Raw genomic sequence first — 21,310 nt, forward strand, 5'->3', positions numbered from 1 at the left:
TTCACCGCCCTGCGCACCCTCATCCCCACCGAGCCCGTGGATCGCAAGCTCTCCAAGATCGAGACGCTCCGCCTGGCTTCCAGCTACATCTCGCACCTGGCCAACGTGCTGCTCCTGGGCGAAGGGTGCCAGGACGGGCAGCCGTGCTTCCGAGCTCTCTGCGGGGCCAAGGGCGAAGGGGGACCCCCGGCGCCGCCGCGGAGCATCTGCACCTTCTGCCTGAGCAACCAGCGCAAGCGGGTGAGTGGCGCGGCTCTTGGGCGATGCTCTGGTGGGATGCCTCTGGGGATGCTCGGGCTTGCTGGAGGGGATTTATTTTATTTTATTTTATTTTATTTTATTTTATTTTATTTTATTTTATTTTATTCTATTCTATTCTATTCTATTCTATTTTATTTTATTTTATTTCATTTTATTTATTTCATTTTATTTTATTTTATTTTATTATTTTATTTTATTTTATTTTATTTTATTTTATTATTTTATTTTATTTTATTATTATTTTATTTTATTATTTTATTTTATTTTATTTATTATTTTATTTTATTTTATTTTATTTTACTTTATTTATTTTATTATTTTATTTTATTTTATTTTATTTTATTATTTTTGCTTTAATTTATATGCCGCCCTTCTCCGGAGACTCAGGGCGGCTTACAATGCATTAAGCAATAGCCTTCATCCTTTTGTATATACCTGCTTAGTAGGGCTTTGCCCTCCCCCCCCAAGCGGTGTTTTTTTTTATACAAAGTCAGCTTATTGCCCCCACAATCTGGGTCCTCATTTTTAATTTTTTTTTTTAATTTGATTTATATGCCGCCCTTCTCCAGAGACTCAGGGCGGCTTACAATGCGCTAAGCAATAGCCTTCATACTTTTGTATATTTATACAAAGTCATCTTATTGCCCCCACAAACTGGGTCCTCAATTTACCTACCTTAGAAAGGATGGAAGGCTGAGTCAACCTTGAGCCTGGTGAGATTCGAACTTACTTTAATTGCAGACAGCTGGTGTTAATCACAATGCTTTCAGTCTGCTGAGCCACCAGGCCCTCCCTCTTTCCCTCCCTCCCTCCCTTCTTTTTCTTTCTTTCTTTCTCTCTCTTTCTTTCCCTCCCTCCCTCCCTTCTTTCTTTCCTTCTTTCTTTTTCCTCCCTCCCTCCCTTCTTTTTCTTTCTTTCTTTCTTTCTCTCTCTCTCTCTTTCTTTCTTTCTTTTTTTTAATTTGACTTATATGCCGCCCTTCTCCGGGGACTCAGGGCGGCTTACAATGCGCTAAGCAATAGCCTTCATACTTTTGTATATTTATACAAAGTCAGCTTATTGCCCCCACAATCTGGGTCCTCATTTTACCTACCTTAGAAAGGATGGAAGGCTGAGTCGACCTTGAGCCTGGGGAGATTTGAACTCGCAGTAATTGCAGGCAGCTGATATTAATAACTGTTAATAACAGTGCTTTAGTCTGCTGAGCTACCTGGCTCAGTAACTTTTGAAAAAACTTTTGAAAAAAGTTTTTCATTTTGATTTCTTATACACATAATATAAATGTACATTCTCCTATATATAATTGGTCATACATATACATATTTTTCTTAAAGAAAAGTATAAAAATAAGGCATTTTAATTACATTCGGGTTTGCTCTTCTACCTTTTCTTTTCCCTCGTTTCACAACAAGCCTTCTCCTTTTTTTCTTTCCCTTCCCTCCCTCCTCTCCTCTCCTACTTTCTCCCTCTTCCTCTCCTTCTTCTTCCTACATTTATTTATTTATTTTATTTATTGGTTCGATTTATATGCCGCCCTTTTCCAGAGACTCAGGGCGGCTTACAATGCTTTAAGCAATAGCCTTCATCCTTTTGTATATTTATACAAAGTCAGCTTATTGCCCCCACAAACTGGGTCCTCAATTTACCTACCTTAGAAAGGATGGAAGGCTGAGTCGACCTTGAGCCTGGGGAGATTTGAACTCGCAGTAATTGCAGGCAGCTGATATTAATAACTGTTAATAACAGTGCTTTAGTCTGCTGAGCTACCTGGCTCAGTAACTTTTGAAAAAACTTTTGAAAAAAGTTTTTCATTTTGATTTCTTATACACATAATATAAATGTACATTCTCCTATATATAATTGGTCATACATATACATATTTTTCTTAAAGAAAAGTATAAAAATAAGGCATTTTAATTACATTCGGGTTTGCTCTTCTACCTTTTCTTTTCCCTCGTTTCACAACAAGCCTTCTCCTTTTTTTCTTTCCCTTCCCTCCCTCCTCTCCTCTCCTACTTTCTCCCTCTTCCTCTCCTTCTTCTTCCTACATTTATTTATTTATTTTATTTATTGGTTCGATTTATATGCCGCCCTTTTCCAGAGACTCAGGGCGGCTTACAATGCTTTAAGCAATAGCCTTCATCCTTTTGTATATTTATACAAAGTCAGCTTATTGCCCCCACAAACTGGGTCCTCATTTAACCTACCTTAGAAAGGATGGAAGGCTGAGTCAACCTTGAGCCTGGTGAGATTTGAACTTACTAATTGCAGACAGCTGGAGTTAAATTACAATGCTTTCAGTCTGCTGAGCTATCCAGGCTATTTACGGCTTGCTTATGCCATGCCTTGAGCCTGGTGAGATTTGAACTTGCAGTAATTGCAAGCAGCAGATGTTAATAACAGTGCTTTAGTCCACTGTTGCTACCAAGGCTCTTTTATTTCCCGACACGACAGCCCTGCGAGGGGAGGAGGACGAGGGCCTCTGGAAGAGAGGAACGGGCTCTGAGCTGCCCCCTCCCCACTCTTGGTGGGATTTGAACCTGGGTCTTTTTAGAGTTCTAGTTCTGGACGCCTAGCCCTTAGATTTTACAGAGGTCTTCAAACTTGGCAGCTTTAAGACTTGTGGACTTCAACTCCCAGAATTCTCCAGGCTGGAGAATTCTGGGAGTTGAAGTTCACAAGTCTTAAAGCTGCCAAGTTTGGGGACCCCTTGCCTTAGAATAAGCCCCCCCCCACACACACCCAGGTTGCCAATTTTGTCGTTCTCTGCTTTCTTCTCTGTCTCGGGTTTTCTTCCCTCCAGCCTCCTTTCTTTTGCTATCACTCTCCCTTTTTTCTCCCCCTTTTTTCCTGTCTCTATTTCTCCTCCATCCTTCCCTTTTCTCATTTTCCTACCTTCTCTTCTTTTTTCCTCCCTCCCTCCCACTCTCTCTTTCTTTTTCTCTGTCTCTATTTCTCCACCCTCCCTTTCTCTTTTTGTTTTTATTTTTCTTTCCCCCTTTTCTCTGTCTCTAGTTGTCTTCCCTACCTCCTTTCTTTCATTGTCTCTCACTCTCACTCTTCCTTTTTTCTCTCTCCCTTTTTTCTGTCTCTATTTCTCCTCCATCCTTCCTTTCTCTCATTTTCCTTCCTTCCTCTCTTCCTCCCTCCCTCCCTCCTACTCTCTCTTTGTCTCTATTTCTCCACCCTCTCTTCCTCTCTCTTTTTATTTTTTATTTTTCTCCCTCCCTTTTTTCGCTGTCTCTAGTTGTCTTCCCTTCCTCCTTCTCTTTCATTCTCTCTCTCACTTTTTCTTTTTTCTCTCTCACTTTTTTCTGTCTCTATTTCTCCTCCATCCTTCCCTTTTCTCATCTTCCTTCCTTCCTTCCTTCCTTCCTTCCTTCCTTCCCAGTCAACAGGCTATAGGTGCCTGGGACTAAAAGGCATGCAAAGAACTTTGCAAGGAGGAGAGAAACAAAAATCTATAACATCTCACTGACTGTAACTAACCATAATAACAAACAAGCTTAAGTCCTTATTTTGCTTCTGCTTCTTTGGCCTTCTGACCCTGAATTTACTCGCTTGGGCACAGCCTAAAATGGATTAGTAGAAGTGAGAATTAATGGAGAGGAAAATGGGCCATGTACAGAAGGTGGGTTTCCTATTGTTCAGCCATGGATAGAAAAATGCCACCAAAGAGCCTTGGTGGCGCAGCAGACTAAAGCACTGTTAAGTAACACCAGCTGCCTGCAATTAGTGCGAGTTCAAATCTCACCAGGCTCAAGGTTGACTCAGCCTTCCATCCTTTCGAGGTCGGTAAAATGAGGACCCGGATTGTGGGGGCAATAAGGTGACTTTGTATAAAAAAAAGAACACCGCTTGGGGGGGGGGGCAAAAAAGCCCTACTAAGCAGGTATATACAGAAGTATGAAGGCTATTGCTTAACGCATTGTAAGCCCCCCTGAGTCTCCGGAGAAGGGCGGCATATAAATCGAACCAATAAATAAATAAATAAAAATTTATTTGACTTTATTGGCCTCCCCATTCCAATGGATATTGGGCAGCCTGCAGAAGTGCAAAATCCATAAAAGCAGATACAACATCAAACCAAATGGGCAGCTCAGAATAAAATAACCTTATACTGTGGACCACCAAGAAGGCATAATACAACAGGCCCCTAAAAAGGCAATAATGCAACAATCCCAAGCCGTCATCTGCTAAACTCAGATTAGGAGCGGCTGGCAGCGATCACACAGCCTCCTTAACTAGGTTGCAGATCCGGCGTGAGCAAAGTTTTAAGTCTCTAGTTGGCATCATCTTTGGTATGCTGTGCAAACCCCTTTATTTGGCTGGATGGTGGCCAAAGAAAAACCGGGAAGTCCAGTTGCCTCTTGAAAAAGCACCTTTGGGTCCTTTGCCAATGAGAAATCAAACCTTGTTTGTTCAGCGTAATCCATGCCTCCTTGTAAACTGGTATTTCTCAACCTTGATTACTTTCATGATGCGTGGGCTCCCACTCCCAGAATTTCAAGAAGAGACTGGACTGCCATCTATCAGAAATGGTGTAGGATCTCCAGCTTGGGCGGGGGGGTTGGACTAGATGACCTACAAGGTCCCTTCCAACAATGTTATTCTGTTAATTCTGCTCATTCCTTAGTCTCTCTGTAAACCAGTGTTTCTCAAACTTGGCCACTATTTAAGATGGGTGGACTTCAACTCCCAGAATTCCCCTGCCTCTTTGTAAACCAGCATTTCTCAAACATGGCCACTTTTTAAGATGGGTGGACTTCAACTCCCAGAATTCCCTAGCCAGACACTTGTCTAAACTCTGCCCCTCTGATGGCTTTGGCAAAACAGGGAATTAAATAGGATTTTTAAAGGGTGTTGGTTTGTGTTTTATTTTCATAGTTATAATATACACTGAAGATGGCATTTAATTTCGTTGTACGAGGTGCAATGATGATAAAGTAAACTAAACTTAAACTAAATAGGGGTTGCAACTCACACAACCAAGGATAAAACTCTATTTTCTGTAACGAGCAGTGAACAGCAATATTGATGGTCTTTTTTAAAAAAAACCTACAACTTTCTCACTGGGCGTGTAGCCTACAGTGGCCTGGGATGACTCCTAGACACCACAATCTTGAATTATGGGTTATTATGTCCCAAATTTCTGAAAAGACAATAAATTAGAAGTGGTTGCTAAAATAATTCACACTCATATTTCTTTTTTTGGTAGATAGGAGTGTGTGGCTGGAACTTTGATTAAATCCCTGTTTAGTAATTCTGTTTTCGTTTTTTTAGATGCATCCTCGCCTGCCAAATATTTTAGTCTATACAGCCCTGACCGAAATTGGGATGCAAATTCCATTCCCACATGCCAAACAAAGGAAGGGTTGGGTGGATCCTATGTGGGTGTAGGAAGAGGTAGATTGGATATGCCAAAAGAAAAAGAAAAAAGAAAGAATTCCTTGTTCTGATGTGTGATAAGGAAGAAAAATGTGTGAAGGGAGTTGGCTTTAGAATTTGCAATGAACGATGGTCGGTGGGCATGGGGTTTATCTCTCTGCATGCACACAACAAGGAAAGGAAGGGGGGAAAAGCATAAACATTTGGGCCTACCTATTATTATTAACTAAAACTAGATAATCCCTCCAAGTGCCTAAGCATGAAGCCATCATAACTGGAAAAAAGTTGTGATTTCACTTAGTTACTTCAGCCACAAATGGACAATTCTAGACTAGACTAGAATTTGCAACGAAGTTCCGATAGTGGGAAAAAATCTTGATTTTTTTTTTTCTATCTGGAACACAGGTGATGGAGTAGAGCCTATACTGATTTATTTATTTGTGTATATTAAATGTATCCTGTCTTTACTATTTTTACAAAGCGCTCAAGGCGGCAGAGATATCTAACATGCCTTCTTTTATTGGTTCGATTTATATGCCGCCCTTCTCCGGAGACTCAGGGCGGCTTACAATGCGTTAAGCAATAGCCGTCATACTTTTTGTATATACCTGCTTAGTAGGGCTTTTTGGGCCCTCCTAAACGGTGTTCTTTTTTATACAAAGTCATCTTATTGCCCCCACAATCCGGGTCCTCATTTTACCTACCTCGGAAGGATGGAAGGCTGAGTCAACCTTGAGCCTGGTGAGATTTGAACTTGCAGTAATTGCAGGCAGCTGGTGCTATTTAATAGCACTTTAGTCTGCTGCGCCACCAAGGCTCTCGCTCGTCTTTCTATTTTCCCCATAACCTTGTGAGGTGGGTGGGGTTAAGACAGAATGCCTGGCCCAAAGTCAGCCAGCCAGCTTTCATGGCTAAGGCAGAACTAGAACTCACCGTCTCCTGGCGATTGGCACAAAGTCACCCAGTCAAATTTCATACCTAAGGCAGGACTAGAACTCACCATCTCCTGGCCATTGGCCCAAAGTCATGCAGCCAGCTTTCATGGCTAAGGCAGAACTAGAACTCACCATCTCCTGGCAATTAGCACAAAGTCACCCAGCCAAATTTCATTCCTAAGGCAGGACTAGAACTCACCGTCGCCTGGCCATTGGCCCGAAGTCATGCAGCCATCTTTCATGGCTAAGGCAGAACTAGAATTCACAGTCGTCTGCCTTCTAGCCTGGTGCCTTAACCACTAGACCAAACTGGACTAAGTTACCAGCATAAATCATGGTTTGCTGTCCTAGCTGAACCAGGAGTAAAAACAGCACAAGGGGAATCTTTACTATAACCTATTTTGGGAGGTCTCCTTTTAATCCTTTAATTGTTTGTTATTGTTTTTTAACTGTTTGTTATTGTTTAATTGTTTGTTATTGTTTTTAATCATGGGGCCAAATTTATATATATATATTTTTTTAATCGTATTTTAATGTTTGTAGTTTATGTTTTTACTTGGCTGTTCGCCGCCCTGAGTCCTCAGGGAGAAGGGCGGTATACAAATTTAACAATAAATAATAAATAAATAGATAGATAGATAGATAGATAGATAGATAGATAGATAGATAGATAGATAGATAGATAGATAGATAGATAAATAAAATCCGGGCCATAATATCATGCCGCTGGCAATAGATAATTTTTTTAAAAATGCCAGCGCTTGGATGGGTAAGAATGTCAGATTATTATTATTATTTTGATCTGCAATTTTATCGCCAAGAACTCCACCACCACCGAGGATGTTTAAATGCAATTTAGAAGTAAAAAGGGTTTGGATTTTGGCTTTTCCGTAACCCAGGCTAACAATGTGGGGTTCGTGAGGAAGGAAGATGGCTAAACTGTTGTCCTAATCCGGGTGTCGGCAACCCGCGGCTCCGGAGCTGCATGCGGCTCTTTGGCCGCTCTGCTACGGCTCCTTGTCCCATCACTGGCTGGCTCCACCCCTCGCCCTCCCCTCTCAGTCACTCCTTGACTGGCCTTGGAAATCTGAGAGATACAGAGAGGGGGGAGAGAGAGAGCAACCAGTTCTCTGGCCTAATAACCGGCTGGGTAGGCGTGGCTAGGGGAGTCATATGACTGGGTGGGAGTGAGTGACGTGGAGCTGGCCACGCCCACCCAGGTTCTGTGGCTCCCGGTGTTTTTTTTCTGTGGGAAATCCAGTTCAGCAGTTTTGCTGAAAACTGGAAGTAACGGGCAGGTTATTTTTTGTCAAGTCTGTTGTACGTAATTGTGGGATGCTAAAAAAAGGCCGTAATTGTGGTCCCGTTGCCGAGTGGCCGGTTCCATGACTGCAGGGATGTGTGACTGTTGGAACTTTGAATACGCGACTCTCAAGTAGCCCCCAGATAGGTCTGTTGTAACTTCAAAACGGTGGCTACGTGACCAGTCGTAAGTCAAGGACTCCTTGTGCCAGGTAGTCCTTGACTTTACGGCCACAATTGAGCCCAGAATTTATGCGGCTAAGTGAGAAATTTGTTAAGTGAGTTTTGCCCCCTTTTACGACTTTTCTTGCCACCGTTGTTAAGTGAGTCCCTGCAGTTGTTAAATTAGGAACACGGTTGTTAAGTGAAGCTGGCTTCCCTAAGGAGTTGGCTTGTCGGAAGGTCGCAAAAGGGGGGGGTCATGTGACCCCGGGACACTGCGACCGTCGTAAATATGAGTCAGCGTCTGAATGTAAATCATGTGGCCATAGGGATGTTGCAATGGTCGTAAGTGTGAATAATGGTCATAAATCACCTTTTTCAGTGCCGTTGTAACTTCTGACGGTCGCTGAATGAACCGTTGTAAGTCGAGGACTGCCTTGAATGTTGCAGGGAGGCCTTTCTGACGGCTGTCATCCAGTTGTGTCCCTTCAAAAAACAACCTTGTGAGGTAGGCCAAGCTGAGAGAGGATGGTTATATTCAGGCAAGCCGAATTTGGTGAATTGGTCAGCCTATGGATTCCATGCATTTCTGCTTAGATACTATATTTTCCACAGATTTATGGCGCTTACGATTAAAATCCCAGGTACAAGTGGTCCTCAACTTATGACTTACAATTGAGTCCCAAATTTATGTGGTTAAGTGAAAAAATTGCTAGGTGAATTTGCCCCATTTTACGACTTCCTTTGCCACAGTTGTTAAGCGAATCGGTGCAATTGTTGCGTAAATTAGTAGCACCGTCGTTCAGCGAATCGGGCTTCCCCGTGGACTCCGCCGGTCAGGAGGTCGCAAAATGAGTCCTGAACACTGTGACCGTCATAACTACGAGTCCATTGCCAACATCTCTGAATGTAGGTCACGTGACCCTGGGGAGGCTACCACGGTCGTAAGTGTGAAAAGGTGTCATTTTTTTGCCTCCCCAGTGCCGTTGTAACTTTGGACGGTCACTAAATGACCTGCTGTGAGTCCATCATAAAGGCTCCCTTTACGATGTTGGACTTCATAGAATAGCAGTTAAAATGGGGCTAAGTCTTTTACAACAGGGTTGCGGTGGGACGCTTGGATGGGAGACCACTCAGAAATTACAGGATGGCAGCGGAAGCAATCAGAAGTTGCCATTTTCGGTGCCGCATTGCAGGGGTGGGTTCTAAATTTTTTTACTACCTGTTCTGTGGGCGTGGCTTGGAGGTCATGTGACTAGGTGGGCGTGGCTAGCTGGTCAGAGTCATTTCTGGAAGGTCCTCGCACTTACGACCAGTCCTCGCACTTACGACCCGACTCATTTGTTTGCTTTTAACACTGATCAGCTGTAGGGCGGCCCTTTGAAGCCCCGGGGCAAGAGTTTAAACAGGTTTTTTCCCTCTAGTCATCAGCTGGGACTTAGGAGGCAGCAATAGATTGGGGGTGGGGGCAAATAAAAGGTAAGAATAACATGGGGGGGTGGGAGGACGGGGTGGGGGGAGAACCGGTTCAGTGATGTCATATCGTCACCGCTACCAGCTCGGCCGAACCGGACGGAACCGGGAGGAACCCAACACTGCTGCGTTGTGACTTTGGGCGGCCGCTGAATGAACTGTTGTAGAGTAACAGAGTTGGAAGGGACCTTGGAGATCATCCAGTCCAACCCCCTGCTCATGCAGGAGACTTATACTAGGGATTCGAATCGCCGGATTGCCGACCTTTCTAATCGACAACTTCAGGGTCTTAGCCACTGAGCCAAAGTCGAGGACGACCTGTACAGAAATAATGAACAGTAAACCCACAGCAAAGCCAAATCCAGAGAAATATACCTACGACGCCTGTATGTCGGTGATTGAACTCATATAAAGTCAACTTTTTGTTGTTCAGTTGCGAGGTTGTGTCTGATTCTTGCAACCCTGTGGACCATGGTATGCTCCCTTGTCCTCTACCATCTCCCAGACTTTACCCAAATTCATATTTCATTGCATCATTGACCCTAACTTGGCCCACAAGTCGTGGGTCGGGACGTGGATTCACCTCCCTGTATTACAATCTCTGCACAAGAACTGGAGGTCGTCCATGACTTTGTGTACCTCGGCTCAACTATCTCTGACACTCTCTCTTTAGATACTGTTGTGGCCCGTCAGCGGCCTGTGCGGATTGTAGCTGATTCCGACAGTGAGGAGGCTGGTGTGGTGCTGCGCTAACAGCCTGTGCAGCTGGCGCTCGAGTTGGAGAATGAGGAGGCTGGAGAAGATGTGGTGCCAGAGGCCGGGATTCAGCCAGGGCCTTCAGAACCTCCAGAAGCTTCCATAAATGAAGAGGACAAAGAGGAGGGGCCTTTTCTCGATGCACGGGCACGCAGAGCTGCCAAAAGGCAGGAGTGGCTCCTCAGGAGGAGGTCTCCTCGAGAGTAAGGCTTGGTTCTGACAGGTTCTGGAGAACCGGTAGCGGAAATTTTGAGCAGTTCGGAGAACCGGCAAATACCGTATTTTTCGGTGTATAAGACGCACCGGAGTATAAGACGCACCTTAATTTGGGGGGAGGAAATCAAGCAAACAAGAATTCTACCTCTGCCTACCAACATTTTGGAACGGTCTGGGGGGAATCTGCCTGGCAGCTTCGGGGAACAAGGCCACGATTTGTGGCTGGTCACCCCTCTGGCCGCCCAGCAGGCAGTTTAGGGCAGGCAATGGCCGCAATGACTTCACTCCCCTGCAATGTAGGAGCTGCCGCCTAAGCCCTCTGCGTCCAGGAACCGAGCGAGCCGAACAAGAGCTCCTAAAGAAAAACACCCCTCCTTTCCAGCCACCGCTGCCCAGATTCCCCAGCGCAATAATCAGAGCCGCGTTTCAGGCGGCAGGCGGCCAGTTCCCCTGCAATGTGCAGCATGGAACTGGGAACCATTTTGGATTCGGGGAGGAGATTGCAGCGCTTCCGCCTGAAAGTGCTTTTCTTCCCGTTGCACGTTCCTGTTGCACATACCCAATTCCTGCAACCATTCTTCGTATGTTTGAGCCTCCAGTCCCCTCATCATCCTGGTTGCTCTTCTCTGCACTCTTTCTAGAGTCTCCACATCTTTTTTATAGTGTGGGGACCAAAACTGGATGCAATATACTCTAGGTGTGCTCTTACTAAGGCTTTATAGAGCGGTATTAAGCCCTTGATCTTGATTGTATCCCTCTGTTAATGCAATTTAGGATTGCTTTTTTGGCTGCTGCTGCACACGGCTGGCTCCTATTTAACTGGTTGTCAACTAGGACTCTTAGATGCCTCTCTTAGGAATTTTTCTCTTGGGGCATAATCACGCTTCCTAATGCAATGTTCGTTTAAATATGTGCTCGAGTTAGAATCTACATAGACATCAAGTTAGAACAGAATAATCCATGTTGCTATCTGTCAAGTAAATCAGTATGGTGAAAGAAGAAAAAAATCCTCACACCTGGATTTCCCCCTCCTTTTTTTATGATTATTTTTGAGAATTTTTCCATAAGTAGAAGAAAATAAGATTAAAATGGAAAGAAAAGAGAAAGGGCAAAGAAAGGAAAGTGGAAAAAGCAGAAGGGAGGGAGGAAGAAGGAAGGATGAATGGATGGGGAGAAGGGAGTAAATAAGGAAGGAGAGAGGGAAGGGTAGGTGGATGGATGGATAGAGATAGATTGACAGACAGACAGACAGACAGACAGACAGATAGGCAGGTATGTAGGAAGGGAAGGAGGGAGGGAGTTTGATGTGAAGGAAAGAAGGAGGGAAGGAAGAATAGATGGATGGATAGATAGATGGATGGATGGATGGATAGATAGATAGATGATAGATAGATGATAGATAGATAGATAGATAGATAGATAGATAGATAGATAGATAGATAGATAATTAGGGAGGGAGGGAGGAAGTTTGATATGAAGGGAAGGAGGGAAGGAAGAATAGATGGATGGATAGATAGATACATAATTAGGGAGGGAGGGAGGAAGTTTGATGTGAAGGAAAGAAGAAGGGAAGGAAGAATAGATGGATGGATGGATGGATAGATAGATAGATAGATAGATAGATAGATAGATAGATAGATAGATAGATAGATAGATAGATAGATAAATAATTAGGGAGGGAGGGAGGAAGTTTAATGTGAAGGAAAGAAGGAGGAAAGGAAGGATGGATGGATGGATGGATAGATAGATAGATAGATAGATAGATAGATAGATAGATAGATAGATAGATAGATAGATAAATAATTAGGGAGGGAGGGAGGAAGTTTGATGTGAAGGAAAGAAGGGAAGGAAGAATAGATGGATGGATGGATGGATGGATGGATGGATAGATAGATAGATAGATAGGGAGGGAGGGAGGAAGTTTGATGTAAAGGAAAGGAGGAAAGGAAGGAAGAATAGATGGATGGATGGATAGATAGATAGATAGATAGATAGATAGATAGATAGATAGATAGATAGATAGATAGATAATTAGGGAGAGAGGGAGGGAGAAAGTTTGATGTGAAGGAAGGGAGTTCCAGTTTTGTTTTCAGCAGCTATAAACAAACTCATCACTTTGGCATTACCGAAATCCCTCCAGTCCCTTATTTCATTCCCTTTCCATGCCGGCTGGGGAATTCTGGGAGTTGAAGTCCACCCATCTGAGAGTTGCCAAGGTTGGGAAGCAGCAATAGCTCCAAGGGCTATTTTTGTACAGGGAGGGAGGGAACGCTCCTTGGGCCCAAGGCAGACTTTCACATAACCGCCGTGGTATTTGCGGTGATGTTTTTTCAGCTGCGCTCGGTCGAAAACCTTGTGGGACAAGGGGGCGTGGCTTTGCGGATAAGCTCCCTCTCTACCCGCCCCCCCTCTCCCCCCCCCGGAAAGCCATTGGATCTTTCCATGGGAAGCAGCTGGGATTCCAAGCTGTTCTGGATTCCGATGGTATCACAACCGTTGCTATGGCAACCTTTGGTGTGGCTCATCCTCTGGACCCAGGAAAAGCTGAGCCCAGAATTTCAGAATTTCTCGGTCCTCTTTGGCTTCAAGCCCTTTCCAGAGTTCAGAGGTCAGAGCCACCGGGATGCCAAAAATGTCCGTTCACACGTAGGTCTCTTTGGAGATTTTCAATCATGCAGGTCATGGTTGTCCCAAAGGTGCTTTTTTTCTTATTTCTTTTTTTTTTTTTCAAAAGACAACTGGACTTTGTTTTTCCTTGAAGACGTTTCGTTTCCCATCCCTTCTGAAGAAGGGAAGAAGCTTCCGCCACTTTTCCTCTCTCCCTTTTAACAATTTTATTACTTTATTAAGTAGCATATAAAGACAATACGAAATAGAATAGAATAGAATAGAATAGAATAGAATAGAATATTGGAAAGAATAGAATAGAATAGAATAGAATAGAATAGAATAGAATATTGGAAAGAATAGAATAGAATAGAATAGAATAGAATAGAATAGAATAGAATAGAATAGAATAGAATAGAATAGAATAGAATAGCAGAGTTGGAAGGGACCTTGGAGGTCTTCTAGTCCAACCCCCTGCCCAGGCAGGAAACCCTACATCACTTCAGACAAAGGGTTATCCAACATCTTCTTAAAAACTTCCAGTGTTGGAGCATTCACAACTTCTGAAGGCAAGTTGTTCCATGAGTTAATTGTTCTCACTGTCAGGAAATTTCTCTTTAGTTCTGTTTGCTTTATGTTTGTTTGTTTTATTAAATTTGTATACCGCCCTACTCCCGAAGGACTCAGGGCGGTGAACAGGCACAGGATAAAATACAGAAATACAAAAGTTAGAAACAATTTAAAACCAAATTAAATAATTTAGCCCATGACAATTAAAATCCCCATAATTTAAAACAAATTAAAATTTCAGTTTAAAATTTAAAAGAAAGGGGAGAAAAATTAGGCCAGGCCGGCTTGCTGGAATAGGAGGGTCTTAAGAGCACAGCGGAAAGTGCGCAGATCCGGGATCCTCCGTATCTCCGGGGGGAGCTTGTTCCAGATAGTAGGTGCCCCCACAGAGAAGGCCCTCCCCCTGGGGGCCACCAGTCGACACTGCTTGGCTGATGGCACCCGGAGGAGACCCTCTCTCTGAGAGCGTACCGGCCGGTGGGAGGCTGTTTGTGGTAGTAGGCGGTCCCGTAAATAACCAGGTCCTAAGCCATGGAGCGCTCTAAAGGTGGTAACCAAAACCTTGAAGCGCACATGGAAGACCACCGGGAGCCAGTGCAGCTCGTGCAGGAGAGGTGTTACATGGGAGCGCCACATCGCTCCCATAACCACCCGCGCGGCCGCACTCTGCGCCAGTTGGAGCCTCCGGGTGCTCCTCAAGGGGAGCCCCATGTAGAGAGCATTACAGTAGTCCAGGTGGGAGGTGACGAGGGCATGAGTGACTGTGTGTAGGGAGTCCCGATCCAGAAAGGGACGCAACTGGCGAATCAATTCTAATAAGTTGCTTCTCTCTTTGATTAGTTTCCACCCATTACTTCTCCTGTCCTCAGATGCCTTGGATAATAGCTTGACTCCCTCTTCTTTGGGGCAGCCCTTGAGATATTGGAAGACTGCTATCATGTCTCCCCTAGTCCTTCTTTTCATCAAACTAGACATGCCCAGTTCCTGCAACTGTCCTTCATATGTTTTAGCCTCCAGTCCCCTAATCCTCTTTCTTGCTCTTCTCTGCACTCTTTCTAGAGTCTCAAATAATGGGGAAAACAGGGAAGGATAAAGGGAAGAGAAAAGTGAGGGAAAGAAGAAGGGAAAAAAGAAAGAAAAGACACTGACTTCCGACTCTCTTTGGTACAGTAGAATAAGGCATTAACATCAAAGCTCAACTTTTTACTTTTACATAATAGTGAAAACTAGCCATGTCCATAACAACAAATCCAGCTAATCCGTAAAACCCAAAATCAACGTTTCATTTTTTTACCCGCACCTCAAGCACAAAGCCCAGGAACGGTTTCCAAGTAGAAATAAAGGAATTTCTTTTCCCCCCTTCATCAAAGCAGTCAATTTAGCCATCTCCTCTAACCCCATCCATTTTTGCAGCCATCCGTCCATGGCGGCGATCAAAATGTCCTTTTATTTCTGTGTGTAGAATAGTCTTTTCGCCATCAACATGTATAGCATCCAAGTTCCAATTTTTTTTCCTCCAAGTCTTTTTCCATTAAACCCCGACATCTCTTTTAGAATGAATGAGGTGGAAGGGTCCTTGGAGGTCTTCTAGTCCACCCCACTGGTCAAGCAGGAGAACCTATACTATTTCAGATAAGTGACTGTCTAGTAGTCTCTTCTTAAAAGCCTCCCGAGATGGAGCACCCACAATTTCTGGTGGCAAGCTGTTCCACTGATTAATTGTCCTCCCTGTTAGGAAGTTTCTCCTTAATTCCAGGTTGCTTCTCTCTTTGATTAGTTTCCAACCATTGTTTCTTGTCTTGCCCTCCGGTGCTTTGGAGAATAATTTGTGGCAGCCCCTCAATTACTGGAATACTGCTATCATGCCGCAGACTGTGAAGTGGGCGTGTGGGGTCTCTAACGATGCTTCGAGCTCTAAGCCTATGGCACTTATAAGCAGTATCCTGAATAACAGGAAGTGAGCTTCCTATAATCTTCTCCACTGTCCTCACCACTCTCTGTATGGACTTTCTATCGGAGGCACTGCGGCCACCAAGCCAAACAGGGATGCAGTTTGTTAAGAGGAAGCTGATCAGAGGGAGATCCCATCTGGAAATCTGGAGGGATTTCCTGACAGTGAGAATAATTCATCCATGGAAGAGCTTTCCTCCTGGAGTTGTGGGTGCTACAATACTGGGCGTTTTCAAGTTGGGGTGCAATTTAACAACTGCTTTGCTTAGCAATGGAAATTGTGTTCCAAATTGCAGTCATAAATGGAGGACTAGCCGTAATTGCTGCATTCTCTTAACAACTGCTGCCAAAAAAAAAAATTGTAATAAAATGTGGTCCAATCAGATGGTGACACCTTACAACCATCAAAATGTATTAATGTAATTGAGGGGGTTCAGTTATAGTCATATCTGGAGGACTACCTGTAAGCATGTTTTCTGAACACCGCCTAAAAGATACTGGCTTTGCTTCCAAGCCCTGGGGGATTCTGGGAGTTGAAGTCCATGCAAATCCTGCCATAAGCATCGCTTGGTTAATTGTAGGACAATGTAATGAACAGATTCAAGATACGAAGATGGAATAATTGATAAGCTGCGGTGGTTGGACAGAATTCATCAGCTGAATCCTTTCTTTGCGTTTAGATAAATTGTGCTTTAATAGCGATTTGCGTAAGCCACTGTGACCTGGATTTACACATTATATTACATGTGCTGGATGCACCCAACAGACTAGTTGTTCTGTCCCCAACCACACGCACACACACCAACGGATGTTCAGGAGTTAAAGACCAAACTAGCCGGCAAAATCCTTTTCCTTATGATAACAGAACTTGGCAACAACCTAGTGGCTGCCTGCCAAGAGTTTATTATTTACGAAGAGGAGAGATAACTTCTCCCCACTTCTGATACATCAAAAGAAACAGCTCAATAATTACGGAGTTAATCAAGTCCAGAGATAATCCAGCAAAGTCTATAGCAAAAAGTCCGGCAATGCAGAATGGCGTGGAAGCTTTCAGCTTTGTTCGTCACAAGGTTTGACTGGCCACCACGCTCCCTTTTATATCCTGTGGGGTGTGGTCCAGTGACTCAGCCTAATCTCGGGCACGCCTTTTTTCCTGTTGCATGCGCTTATTTCTGCGACGCTGGCATGGATCCAGCCAAGACTCATTACCCTCATCACTGTCCACCTGTGGCTGCGTGGACGTGCTTGGCCCCAGCCCTATCTCTTGCCCTTCGGTGGACACCGAAGGCATTGCCAGAGAGGAGGGTCCTGGAGAGGGAGGCCTTGCCAACTCCTCTCCTTCACTCTCGGAGTCCTCTCCTGCCGATGACACAGGCTCTGGTAACGGAGCCACAACATTGGTATAAGTGGGAAAAGCACATATAGATTTAGGCAGAGGTGGGCTTCAAAAATGTTAGCAAGGGGTTCTCTGCCCGGTTGCTGGGTGGGCGTGGCCATGGTGGGTGTGGCCTAATCGGCCTCCTGCACCATGGTGGGGGGTGGGGAGGGCATTTTTGCCCTCCCGGGCTCCAGAGTTCTTCTTTGAGTCTCCGGGAGGGCAAAAACAGCCTCCCCAGGCTCTGGAGGCCATCTGGAGGCTAGAAACAGGCCCGTTTCTGTCCTTCCCGAACTTCTAGTAGGGCCATTTTTTGCCCTCCCTGAGCCTCCACGCACACCCTGCACTTACCTGCATCTAAAACGGGCCACGTGGGGACTCCTGGGAGGGGCGGGGTGGGGCTGGGCAGGGCCAGCCAGGAGTGGGATTTGAGGGTTCTCTGAACTGCACAGAATCTTAGCTAGAGGTTCTCACAAACCCCCAGGATTTAGGGCGATGTGGGAACTCAATCCCTCTGCGTTCAAGATTTGCAGAATTTTCCATCTCAGGGAGGCATCTGGATATTATAAGCCTTCCTTGCCAAAATCTTCGGACCGGATGGGCTGGGTTTTTACGGGGTCTAAGCCAACTCCAAAGGTGGTTCATCCCTTTATTTATTTTTATGTCGGAATTCTAATTTGTTGATCTAGGCTGAACATGCTACACGAACCTGCCCGCAGGGCCGGATTTTCCTATAGGCTAACTAGGCTTCAGCCTAGGGCCTCAAGATCAAGAGGGGGCCTCAAGATCAAGAGGGGCCTACATTCAAATTGTTAGCAAAATTAAAATTACACTTTCACTATAGGTGAAAGGGCCTCATAAGTGGAATAGCCTAGGGCCTCTTTTCATCTAAATCCGGCCCTGCCTGCCCGTGATGTTTCTGCAGAAGAAGTGTTTCTCAACCTATTGAACCAAGTTCACAAGGTTGAGGGACATCGCTGTAGAAAACTAGGGATTGCTTTCCCCCCTTCCCACCCAGCTGGACCCACGATGGCAGATGAAGGTTGTTAGCAAAACTGCCACCAGCCCATTTTCCTCCTCAAATTTTCCCCATCTCAGGTTGGTGTATATGCCCTCAAAACAGATAAGGTGAAGTTTCCATGATGTTCCAGTCAACTCCTGGGGGTTTAAGTGGATTTGTTGATCCGTCCATCCATCCACCCACTCATTCATCCATTCTCTCCATCCATCTACTGCCTCTCATTCCACCTACTCTCTGTCTCTCTCCTCTATTCATTCATCTCTCTGTCCTTATCTCTCTTTGTCTCTTTATCTCTCTTTGTCTCTTTCTCTCTCTTCTTTCTCTCTCTACATCTCTCTCTCTCTCTCTCTGATTTATCTATCTATCCATTCATCCATCCAATCTCTCCATCCATCTACTCTCACTTCACCTACTCTCTCTGTCTCATTATTTCCATCTCTCTGCCTCTATCTATGTCTCTCTATCCACTCTCTCTCTATCTATCTCGCTCCTGTGTCTCTCCGTCTCTGTCTCTTTATCTCTTTTCTTTTTCTCTCTACATCTCTCCCACCCACCTATCTATCCATCATTCCACCTATCTTGTCTTGTCTTGTCCGTCTTGTCTTACCTTGTCTTGTCTTACCTTGTCTTACCTTACCTTGTCTTATCATCGTGTCTTATCATCTTATTTTAGCCGCAGAGAAAGGCGGCATATAAATTGAATTAACTAACTAAATAAATCTTATCTTATCTTTCTCTCTCTCTCTCTCTCTCTCACCCACCCATCCATCCACCCATCTACTTATCTTCTTATCTATATCTTCTCTCTCTCTCTCTCTCTCTCTCTCTCTCTCTCACCCATCCATCCACCCATTTACCTATTTTATCTTTATCTGTCTGTCTGTCTATCTTTCTTTCTATCTTTCTATTTATCTCTCTAATATCTCTCTATTTCTGTCTATCTACATCATTTATAGAGATATTCCACTTACGACCAACCAAATTACCCCTTTGTTTATTGAAAACCAATAAACATTTAAAATAAGCAAGTCTATCATTGAGATTAATAGAAGGTTGGACTCCCTCCCCCTCTCCTACCCCCCACCCCCCCAAGTCTGGAGCCCAGAGAATGGTGTAGGAACGCCCAGCGGGCTGACTCTATGGAAGAGGCTACTCAAGCTTTTTCTCCTCTTTCTGTTGTAGGGAAGCCGGAGGGAGCTTGCTGGGACCAGCTGTTTGAAGGCCAGAGGCGGGAACCAGGTGAAGATGCTACGGAGGTGAGCCCAGGGCGGCTGTCTGTCGGAGAAGGCCAGCCAGAGGGAGATCCGGACCTCGGATTTTGTCTTCCTGAGCGGGACGGTTTGGGGTCATGGAATATGACGGTGCAAAGAGGGGCTCTGTGATCCGGACTCGGAGGAGACCGAGCAGGTTGAAAGATGCTATCAATTGCAGCAAGGGCTCAGGGCTGCCCTGGAGGGACTACAAAGCCCTGCCACGGACTTTGATTGGACTTCAAGAGAGACCCTCACCTGTTCTGGGGAGCGTGGCTGGAGCCTGAGGAGCAAGGACAGGGAAGAAGGCCAACTCTCTTCCGGATTGTGGGGAGTCTCCAATCTCTCTTTTGAAAGGACAAGTCTTGAAACTTCAGCTCCGGATGTTACTTCGGCAACCTTCTCCAAAGCAGTTTCCCCGAATCTTCCAGCTGTTGAGCGAGGGATTTTTGGGTGGGGGGGAGAACTGGGGTTTTGTGTAGGGACAGTCGAGTGGATTCGGGATGGTGGAAAGGACAGGAGTTTGGTAGCGCTTTAATCCGACGAAGGCATCTGACTCAAAAGCAGGAGACTTCATGAGCTTCTCATTAAAGCTTCTGCTTTGGAATCAGGCGTTGTTTGTTGGGGAGAAAGATTCCCTCTGGATCTGGAGTCGGAAGAGCTGAAAAAAGAGGAGAGGACGGTTGCAAGACGAACTGGCCTCTCTCGCCTGATCTATGAGGTCACCGTCGAAATGTTATTTCCTTATTCTGCGGGCTTAAAAATAAAAGATTTGTTTTTCCTTCCCCCCCTCTTCTTATCCCTGTGCAATTCTTCATCACTTCCCTTTGTTTGTTCTTGGCTGCGTCTCCAGCAAGATAACGCAAGCCCACATCCTTACATGGAGAAGCAGTCCAGGGAGATAAGAGAGTCTAGGCTGGGCTTGTTATTTCTACAAAAAAAAAGGGGGGGAATAAACAGATGGGTCATTTTATACCCGTGATGGCATGCAGACCAGCTGCTCTTCTTGATGGTCTTTGTGGGCGCCAGATCGCCAGAAAATGGCTTAAAAACAGCCAAAAAACAGGCCAGTTTTTGGGCTGTTTTCAGGACGTTTTTGGGACTTTTTTGGGCTGTTTTGGGCCATTTTTTTCCCAGGCTTTATTATTTACTACTAATTAATTATTTGCATTAAATTATGATTTTATTGTACTTGTTTCTTAACTTGTGTTCATCGCCCTGAGTCCTTCGGGAGAATGGCAGCATATAAATACATGTAATAAATAAATAAATAAATTTTTTCGGGCCAGAAATTGGCCAGAAAAACGGTCCAAAATACAGCTCAAAAAACAGCCCAGAAATGGCCTGAAAAATGGCCCGAATAACAGCCTGAAAATGGGTGGAAAAACAGCCTGAAAAATGGCCAAAACCAGCCAAAAACTGGCATGCGTGCACCGGCGAGGTAATCTTCAGGTTTCCAGTGCTCTGGCGTGCACACGCACATTACGGTTTGGGCACTCGATGCCAAAAAGGTTCACCATCACCGTTTTATATCATCTTGGTTAACGGAAGAATAGTTCTAAAAACTAGACAAGGCATTTTTACTCCTTTCGTCTTGGTCAGTGGGTTTTTTTTGGTTGAGTTTAAGATGGATGGACTTCAACTCCCAGAATTCCCATTGAGAAATTTAAAGTTGTTGAGCTGCCTGGGGAATTCTGGGAGTTGAAGTCCACTCATATTAAAAAAAATTTCCTGGGGAATTCTGGGAGTTGAAGTCCATTCATATTATAGAATCATTCCTGGGGAATTCTGGGAGTTGAAGTCCACGCATATTATAGAATCATTCCTGGGGAATTCTGGGAGTTGAAGTCCACGCATATTAAAGAATGCTTCCTGGGGGGATTCTGGGAGTTGAAGTCCAGTCATATTAAAGAATCATTCCTGGGGAATTCTGGGAGTTGAAGTCCACGCATATTAAAGAATGCTTCCTGGGGGGATTCTGGGAGTTGAAGTCCAGTCATATTAAAGAATCATTCCTGGGGAATTCTGGGAGTTGAAGTCCACT

The 21,310-nt window shown here is 44.7% G+C and overlaps 1 protein-coding gene across 1 annotated transcript in view; it reads left to right on the forward strand.

Moving 5' to 3' along the window:
• Nucleotides 1-20,053, forward strand: part of TCF15 (transcription factor 15) — a 20,364-nt gene extending 311 nt beyond the window's left edge. Inside the window, exons 1-2 of the mRNA XM_034407444.3 lie at nucleotides 1-240; nucleotides 19,199-20,053. The exon at nucleotides 1-240 is cut by the window's left edge and continues 311 nt beyond it. Coding sequence (XP_034263335.2) covers nucleotides 1-240; nucleotides 19,199-19,276 — 318 coding nt within the window. The 3' untranslated portion in view covers nucleotides 19,277-20,053. The remainder of the gene's footprint in view (nucleotides 241-19,198) is intronic.
• Nucleotides 20,054-21,310: the final 1,257 nt, after the last annotated feature.

Source organism: Pantherophis guttatus, chromosome 3 (genome assembly GCF_059756535.1).
Source record: "Pantherophis guttatus breed Tessera chromosome 3, ASM5975653v1, whole genome shotgun sequence".
Classification (NCBI taxonomy): domain Eukaryota; kingdom Metazoa; phylum Chordata; class Lepidosauria; order Squamata; family Colubridae; genus Pantherophis; species Pantherophis guttatus.